The following is a 10,000-nucleotide window of genomic DNA, read 5'->3' as shown; positions in this document are numbered from 1 at the left end:
GAGAGAGAGAGAGAGCATTCATTAGTGCAGCTGCAAGTGTTGAAGTGTGGGGTTCTTTGTCAGTCCTGAATCAGACCTCTTACCTGCATTTTGTAAAGAACCGAATAAGGAAAAATGCTAACTTTATCTGGCCAATGGCAGAAGTTGAATATTTTGCACCATTTACTTTATTTAGCATTTTCAGCAATTCATTATGGGGTGGCCGCCAAGATTCGAAAGCTATCAATTCAGCTATATTTTATAGTCTAAAGGCTGAACTACAATTATATTAGAGTAGTATCGCATACAAAAGGAATTATTTTCAAAAGTGACACTAATATCAATGCTACGAGCCTGAAGTTTTACACCTACTCACCGACATCTGGAACAATATTACGAACTAAAGACGACAACTCAGTGTCCTTACTTGACTGCAAACCCACAAAAATTCTGGACTCTGCTGAGAGGCATGATTTAATTCTCAAATTTCAGACTACATCAGATACAGTGGTCAGTTTTTGCCATGTCATATTTAATGTCTGGGGGATTTTCCGATAAGCCATCAGGGGCAGAGCGATGAGAAACACAAACACAAACAGACTTTGCGCACTCAACAAATGACTGTAGAACTGTAAAAAACTGCAGCCTTCCACGATTCCTTCCAGTCCAACGATGAGAGAAAAAGTGTGCGAGAGGGAGAGATTTACTCACAGAAGCCATTTCCTCGTACAAGGCCTCAAAACCGCCTTCAAGCTCAGCATGCTGTTCCACTTAGACATGGTCTCCAAACCAAAGCCATCCACCTCGCTCTGCTATTGGCGTTGGACACACAAGGCTAACCACAAGCACATGTTCAGTTGCTCTTAACTAATTCATACAGGAACACTTTGGTTTTGTTGCGAACCCAAAAGCCCTGTACCTTTGATTAAGAAATGTGTCTGATTCCAATTAAAGCAGTGAGAGGGAGGGAAAGCATCACGGTGTTTCTATAGTCTGCTATTGGCTGCAGTCATGACAGTTTTCTTATCGCGCTTTTTTCCTCCCTGTATTTATTTTTTTATTCTCTGGCAGAAAAAGAGGGAACATTATTGCGAGCAGATGATAAAGAACTGAACTGAACTGACAAATGCACAGAACTGAAAATCCATCGTTCACGGGATATTTTATGCATGGCTTTTAACATTCTTGTCTAGATATGCAAATCTCATTATGTATTAAAGATTATATACGAATATGTGAAAGTTCATTTTTGAAACGGCGTCAGCTATGCCATCTGCCCAATGTTTGTTTGTTTATGCTGAACTGTCTTTTCGTTTGTAATTTACCTGTAGTATGTAGCCTCTGACGTAGTCTCTGAGGGTCCAGCCCAGGCCGTGGAGGATGTGCAGAACCTCCTCCTGCTTGAGAACACTGAACAGACGGTCCAGCAGGATCTTCAGCCTCACAGGAACCGCCTGCGTCCCGTACAGCATCAGACTGCTGATGTCAAACACCACGTTGGACTGCACGATCTCCACCTGCGTCGGGTGGTAGAGATGCTGTGTGCTCAGCTTGTCTAGAGCTACAATCAGAAAAACACACACAATTAGTATCATTGCTTAAATCCTCAACGCATACTATATCAGATTTTCTAACCAAACTCTTCATCAGAAGGGTTATATTTAAATACGTGATCACACTATGCATTACATTGGAAGTGTATTTACATAACGTGTGCTCCACTTAAATTATTTGTTTGAATTGTGAACTCTTATATTAGCATGTAAAGTGTAGCGTGCACACATATTGATATGCACATATAAAATGTTAACCATCTTCTGTGAAAACGCTAACACATCAGAGAGAAATCTTAAGTGCATGAGCTCATGATCAAAGGGCAGTGAAATAACTCCGGCTTTAAATCTCCAACACAAAGCTGGTCGTAACAAGGCACCCATGATATAAGATAAATGTGCTGTATTGTCTTCGGTTTGAAGCATGTTATTGAACTGTGAACTGTGTCCACACACACACATTCTTTATTTTGCTGATTTTCCACGTGAACGAAATGCACTTTGATAATGATGCTTGTATGAAGAAATGACAGTGGCATCAATGCAATCCCTTTCTCTTTCTTCTCCTAACTCTCTCTCTCTCTCTGACTCTGTCTGTGTGACACCTGTTTTTTCCTCTCAGTCCAGGAATGATTTTTGTGCTGACTACGTCTTTGCCTGACAACAGACCCTGCTAGACACGAACATAATAAAAAATGAAGAACTACTTGTCAGAATGGCTGCCAACACTACAGACAAAATGAGAACTCTATGGCAGAGAGGAGTGAGAAGAAGAGGAGGAGAGGAAGGATAGCGGCTGACAGTTCACAGTGAAATTAAAACTAGGCGAAGGGCCCCTGTGATGGTCCCTTTAGGCCTGTCTCTTTTCCTTTCATCCCAACCCAACAGGTGTTTTCTTTTGTCTCTCTATGAAACCGACTGTCTGTTTCTCCCTCCGTATTTCCTTACTTAACTCTATCCTTTCTGACTGTCATCTCGTTCATTTGATGTTTTCACCAGCACCTCAGCTACATTTTGACCTTTCTATACTTTTTATTTTTTCGGTATAATGAAATAAGTGACCATTATCAGAGAATTAAAAGCTGTGTGGATGTAGACACAGAGGCGCGCAGGGAGGAGTGAGGGAATGGGGATGGATATGCGAGTGAGAGCACATCGACTGGCTAAAGAGGCAGTTTTATGAGGAGCCATAACTTCACTGGGCTCAGAGGAGAGAGAAGGGGACCAGATAAAAGGACAGATAAAGACGGATCGGGTGAAACCCCAAACCTCCTGCACACACACGCAAACATACCCGCCAGCAAGTCCTGCGAATACTGAATCAAGAGTTTACTTGCTCACATAGCCGTCATTTCATTCAACTGATCAGACAGATGAAGTTCTACCACACATACGTGACTTTAACTGCTGCTTCGTGACGCTGCACTGTAACCACAGTATCGTGCTGTAAACACAGTAAGTTCCCAATTCATGCCAAAGGAAAACCCTTTTCTTGCTTTTTTTTAAATGACATTTTTTTGTAACTAAAAGATGGAATGCCCGGCCATACTATCTATTGTCACTTAGTGATTCTTGCATTCTTTGGCTACAGCAATTAACAATTAAAATAGAAACATTTGCTAATTTAAGCGTTATTAATGTAAAATACTAAATCAACTTTTATATATTATATTTAGTTTCAAACATTTAGAATCATCTGAAAGGCTGACTTATATCTTAATATAAAATATCATTAAATAAGTATATATTTATATACTGTACCATAATAGCAACACTGTGAATTCAAATTGAATGATTTTACTCAATTAGCCTAAAGCATTTAATGAATATCTAAGATCTCTGAAATGTATAGAATAATAAACCCATGAATTACAATTAGTATTCAATTAAAAAAAATCTCTATGAATCTAATTTAATCTATGAATACTAAATTAAAGCAATTAATCGGCAGATTTTATTGTATTTATGATCAACGAGTTTTCAATCACTTTTAATGCAGTTGACTCATTTACTTCATTTGAAATGACAACATTTCATTCTATTTTGTGTCACTTCTGGTGCAGATTCATTTCAGCGGATTACATCATTTTAAACAAAGCTACTATTTAAAATCTTAAAACATAAAACATTCTGCAATCACTTCACTGTTATTTATCATGCAATATTTATTTTGTTCACTGCGGAACACAAAATGAATTTTCTGAATATATTGTGACTCAAACATGACCATACACTACACCACAAAGGCATCATAAAATGATCATAAAAGTCACTGTACATTTTCGTTTTGCCTTTTGTTTTTTATTGTTGAAAACGTTCAGGTGGGAGGATAGGGTTTAGAAATATTTTGAAAAAAAGATTCACACACTCTCTCTCACACACACACACACACACACACACACACAGATACTCACCATGAGCGACCCATCCATGCTTGCACTGGTCACATGTCCGCAGGTGGATTTTTCCAGGCTGGAAACACTCACATGTGCAGTTTACCAGAGTACAGCGGATGGCCTGAAAAAGCACAAGCAAATAATCATCACTGAACTAATTTCAAACTGTTATACACTAAATTATACACAAGAGCTGTGATTATTAGCTCCATTATTATGTCATCTCTGCCCTTTCTGATTTTGACCATTTAATCTGTTAAATTATGCAATCTTTTTTAGTTAAAGACAACATTCTTTGCAATAAATATCCCCCCAAAAGGTTTTCACTGAAAGCTGTGGTCATTTATTAATGTGAGTTGTCTCAAACGGATGCAGTCATGCTCATGTCTGACTGTCAAGCTGACTGACGTTGTGCTAACGAGGCATCCGCTCTCTGTCTTGTGCCATATTCATGTAGGGGCATTTAGATGAGCTCTTCCTTCCTCTCACCTGAAACCTGGCCTGCTTTTGCCCCATTTGAATTTCCTTTGTTTTGACAAAAGCCACCATTACTCGACGTGGAGACTGAACCGGAGCTGACCCCAAAAGCTTTTAGCGATGAGGGGTTAAGTGTCCCAATGAGACAGCCAGCCTGGCAGGACAACACAATGGCATCGTGTGATAAGACGTCTCTTTAATCACTGCGCCACTGAAAGACTCCGGCAGGAGGAGAGGGAAGGTGCGGAGGCCGCACCCGTGTTCCCTCACACCTCGGCTGTCAAGGTCTCGCAGAAGATGAATTTAAAAGTGAAAAAAAAATGGTCTTCCTGATTATCTTTTATCTTTACTGATTTAGTTTACTGACTATTGACGGGGAAGTCGTGGCCTAATGGTTAGAGAGTCGTACTCGTAACCCAAAGGTTGTGGGTTCGAGTCTCGTAACGGCAGGGATTGTAGGTGGGGGGAGTGAATGTACAGCGCTCTCTCCCATCTTCAATACCACGACTGAGGTGCCCTTGAGCAAGGCACCGAACCCCCAACTGCTCCCCGGCCGCCGCAGCATAAATGGCTGCCCAATGCTCCGGGCGTGTGTTCACGGTGTGTGTGTGTTCACGGTGTGTGTGTGTTCACTGCTGTGTGTTTAAATGCAAATGCACTAATTCCTAGTATGGGTCACCATACTTGGCCACATGTCACATCACTATTGTGACAAAAGTGACAAATCCTAGTGATTCTATTAAGCCTTTTCTGGTTATCTGTGATACAGGAAACATCTAAATAACCATGAATTAAAAACAAAAAAACAATTATAATAACATTATGTATTTTCAGTGGCGAGCAGTGACTTCTTTAACCAGGGTATGCTATTGCTACTGGCAATTTTTTTTATTTCATAAAACACCATTTAGTATGTTTTTTAAGCCTTTTGGTTTACACACACACACACGCACACACACGAATTGAATGAATGAATGTACCGCCATTTATAGCAATCTACTGCCAGTTTTTTTATTTAGAGTATCATGTCATTTTTTTTAAAAATCATAAAAATTAAAAGTGATCATTTGAAAAAAAAAATTCAATCTGTCGTCATTTACTCGCCCTCATGTCGTTTTAAACCTATATGACTTTCTTTATTTTGTGGAACATAAAAAATATATATTTTGAAGCATGCTGGTAAACAAAATAATAATAATAATAATAATAATAATAATAGTAATAGTAAATAAATAAATAAATGGGTGAGCTATCCCTTTAATACTCAATCTCATGGCATTATTTATGCAATTGTAATTTAATGTAAACGCATTCATGCCTTCTCTGAGCTGCAATGAATGGCCTGTAAATATATCTAAATAGAAATTCAGATGCATTGTAGCCTTAAAGTTTACGTGTAATAAATTCTACTTTGAATATTTTTCTAAACCTACTTTTTGTAATGTCTATTTAACACAATAATAATCTTTTGTGGGTAATTTCTCAGCCAAATTTGATGTACGATTAATTTGAGATTAAGTAGATTAATTAATCGCCACATCATAACTGCCTGGCAGCCCAGCACAGAGACTCAGTTCAGGTCAGTAGCTGCCTGATTTGTTTATTTACTGTCAAGTATTATTCGACTGGGCTTTTAAAATTGTTTATTAACAATTCTTTTTTTTTTATCATTGAAAAAAAACCTGATAAAGCTGAAAAATTACTCTGAATCAATCATTTAAACAAAATCGCTGCTGCTATGACATCAGTTTACAAGCCAGGCTGACTTATGGGCATTTGGTCTAAACATGTATGATTCATTGAAGAATGAGGCCTATTGTATCGCAGTCATTTATCACATAAGCCATGATAAATGAGAGAGAGAGAGCGAGAGAGAGAGAGAGAGCGAGAGAGAGAGAGCAACAATGCAGGAACACTAAGGAAAATGGAAACATCAAATGTGGGGTCTGACAACTTATGTAATACTTAATGTTGTTTAATTAAATAATTAAGAGCTCAATTAGGAGCCCAATTAACAGATCAGCAGTGTCAATGCTGCACTTTTCATACTGTATATTTACATTAATGACATACACTTATACAATGACATGCACAGCGACAGATCACATGGCAGTCCCAAACTACTGAATGATTATAGGCTGAACCTGTGGCTGAGATCCTAAAACATCATTCCAGCCATCTCTATTGATTCCTGTGTTTGTTACTTTTACACAATAGCACACACACACACACACACAGACCAACTACGCTGACATCAGGTCACCGGCAAAGACTAAAAGCATCTTGTCCTCTTCACCACCCACAAGATTTAATCTTATTCAAGGCTTAGCTTTCAAAATGCTGTCAATATTCATGCCATAAATGTACAGGAAGGGTATGCTGGAAAACATGTGACAAAGAAAGACAGGCAGTGCACTATCATAGGCATTATTAGACAGCAACTTTCCAAATGTAAAATAAGAGGCATTAAAAAACAATAAAAAAAAAAAACACTCTCTTGGAGTTGATTGTATTGAGACTTTGCTGTACACATTCAAGACCAGCATCTCATTTGCATGCGTATCATGCATAAAGTGCATATTCATTTGTAAAGTGTACACATGAATTTTGTGCATTTTGATTGACATTGTAACATACAATATCAACATAGTGACAGCGTGTAAAATGTAAACCCTTTTATGTATATGCAACTTTAGAGATGTACAAATCTTTTAACACTCTGAGCTGCAGAATGACATTATTTAATATCAAATGTGTTTAATCAATGTGATGGCATTATAAAAAAGATTTAGTTGATGTACTTTACTAAAAATAACACTATTTATTCAATATTCTATAAGCATAAAAGGATTCATAAACATTTTGAATGGTTTACATTTCACTGAGTTGATGATCATCAATGTTGTGTCATTTTACACATACGAGGCATAAAGAGGGTTAAATAAATAATAAAAATGTCTGAATTTTTTCCAGGCTTCGGCCCTTCTATGCTTTACTCAATGGGATTGCATCTGTGATATTACAGTGAAACAGTGTGCTACTGACCTGAGGCCTGAATACTAATATCACGCAGGCTATGTTGAACAAGCCTTAGTTACAGCTGTAATACTGTAATATTTCAGCTGAATGGCTGAGAGATTTCTCATTAATATACTTATCTTCTCAGACGTTTATTTAATTATTGGTAACACTTTACAATAAGGTCTCCGTTAATTAATGTACACATTTGTTACTGTATTTATTCATCTTTGTTAATGTTAGTTATTAAAAAAAATAAAGCTGAGATTCAGGTCGAGTGCCATAGATAATCATATATGTGCTGATATAAAACGATATAAGAGCATGATATTGCATTTGTACAACAGTTCGACGGCACAAATGTGTAAATAAATAAGAAACAACCACGGAGTGTCTTAAAAAAACATTTTGTATGCAGAACTGCTTCCTTCTGCCACGGACTCAAATCTGTTTGACAGTTTAACAGCTGAGCTCAAGATCCGTTACTAATTCGAGAACGTTACTTTAGAACTTTAGTGACAAAGGAACAGTGAGTTGCTTTATTAAAAGCTTATTTTATCACTGTATTAAAAGCTCACTGAATGATGAGAGAGAGATGGACTGAGAGTGTGATTACCTGCATCTGATACAGCATTCGTTCTTCAGCTCAATCTCATATTCACAATAAAACATTAGTCTGAATGTCCGCTGAGGAAAGCGATATCTTTGTCGTACTATCTTTCATCTGTTGAGGGTGATTTCCGATGACAGCGCTGCTCACTGCATCTGTTAACTGCGTCTTACAAGCTATTGTTGAAAGTGAAAAGAACTTCCTTGTTTACAAGGAAAGTTTCAGTCTGTTTCAATATAAAAGTCTTTACTGCGGACTCACTCAGAAAAACAGTCTCTTGTCAGAATAATGTAACTAAAATCACCATCACACACACATACACACTGTTTCCTAAATACTATTATTAAATACTACTATTATTTATATCAAATATCACTTATTGAACAATAATGTTTAATAAACAACAGTAGCCATTAATTGCTATATCAGTCAAGAGTACAAAGGCAGCGCTCTGATATACAGCATTAAAGTTATATAAAAATATAACTCTGCGGGTTGAACAGCCGATTTCTCCCAAAACGTCAAAGCAAATTTTCAAATAGACGTTATCTTTGTTAACAAATATTAATAAACAACTACATTCTCAGCTAAAACGCTCTTAAAACTACATTCCGTGACACAAAAACACTAGTATTTGTAAAATTATACAGCACTTAGCTGAAAAGACCTCTCAGCCAATCAGATTCGAGGACTAGTAATATGTAAATAACTTTAAATATAAAACTGTTCTGAAATTGTCTAGAACTTTTTCCAATATCCAAATATAATACATTTTATTGACTGGATCTTCTTGCTTCTTTGTTTTCTATAATAACTCTCTATATTAAGTTAACTCTAGGCAACAACATTTTTTTTTATAACCAAAAGTATTTTATATATTGAGATGTTGGGAGGGGGGGACATTTGTGAACATTTGTGGCCTGTAGAGCACCATCCGTTTTGGCTCTAGGTTTGACCCAGCCTGTTCAAGTCAGCGAGTTTGTTCTATCAACTCTAATCATTCTGCTTTGCTATTCACATCAGCGCAGACAGGTCCAGCTAAACACGGAGCACACTGAGCATCAGTCAGAGTGGACACTGAACGGAAGAGAGAGACAAAGAGAAGTCCAGGCCGATTGTTGCTTGGACCACTGAGGACCCTGTGAACTCCTCTCAAAGACTCAGCTGACAGAGATCAAACCAGTGACAGCCTGCTGCAGTATCCAGAGACATAACTGTGTTCAAAGTGCTTGAGAGAGGGGCTCGGGGAGGGGGTTAGGGAGGACAGGGGAGGGAGGTGAGGCGCGTCAGCCAGCGACTGATCTTCTCTCTCTCGCTCGATGTCTCTGTGCTGTCACCCGCTGATTGATCCAGGTGTTTTATAGCTATCTGGAGGCACAGAGCATTCAGACAAAGAGAGGCCTCTGTCAATCCTTTTGATTGGGGCTGCACATTCCTGAGCCAGATGGTGGACAGGCCTTCTTTGGACAACGCCAATCCACATACTCTCCCCAGCACTCAGGAGAGCTGCTGCTGTGTGTGCGCGCTTCCTCTCGGCTCAGACAGCGCAGGTCAATGTTAACACGCATTCAAAATACTACTGATAAAAGGTGCCCTGTTATGCTCTTTAAAAACTTTGAAATAAAAGGAAAAAAAAGTTTTGAAAACCCCAGTAAACATGTGAAAGCAGTTTGAGAAGTGTAATATTAACAATAATAATAATCGTAAAATAGCATAATACTAATATCAGTGATATCAACTATAAATACTAAATAAAACTCTTCATCAGTCTCACACACACACACGCACACTCAGACACAGTCTGGTCAGCTATCCTTGTGGGGACTCTCCATAGGCGTAACGGTTTTTCTACTGTACAGACCGTATATTCTATTGCCCTACACCAACCCTACCCCTAAACCTACCCCTCACAGGAAACTTTCTGCATTTTTAGATTTTCAAAAAACTTCATTCTGTGTGATTTATTA

The 10,000-nt window shown here is 38.1% G+C and overlaps 1 protein-coding gene across 3 annotated transcripts in view; it reads right to left on the bottom strand.

Moving 5' to 3' along the window:
- bnc2 (basonuclin zinc finger protein 2) overlaps positions 1-10,000 on the bottom strand; it is a 146,005-nt gene that overhangs the window by 39,176 nt on the left and 96,829 nt on the right. For all 3 annotated transcript variants that reach the window (XM_016575174.1, XM_016575173.1, XM_016575175.1), the window contains exons 3-4: positions 3,947-4,049; positions 1,305-1,540 (exon numbers count right to left, since the gene is read on the bottom strand). In XM_016575174.1, the coding sequence (XP_016430660.1) occupies positions 1,305-1,540; positions 3,947-4,049 (339 nt within the window). The remainder of the gene's footprint in view (positions 1-1,304; positions 1,541-3,946; positions 4,050-10,000) is intronic.

Source organism: Sinocyclocheilus rhinocerous, unplaced genomic scaffold, assembly GCF_001515625.1.
Source record: "Sinocyclocheilus rhinocerous isolate Xijiao unplaced genomic scaffold, SAMN03320098_v1.1 scaffold323, whole genome shotgun sequence".
NCBI lineage: Eukaryota > Metazoa > Chordata > Actinopteri > Cypriniformes > Cyprinidae > Sinocyclocheilus > Sinocyclocheilus rhinocerous.
The sequence above is the reverse complement of the archived record's forward strand: the minus strand, read 5'-3'. Positions and strand labels throughout refer to the sequence as shown.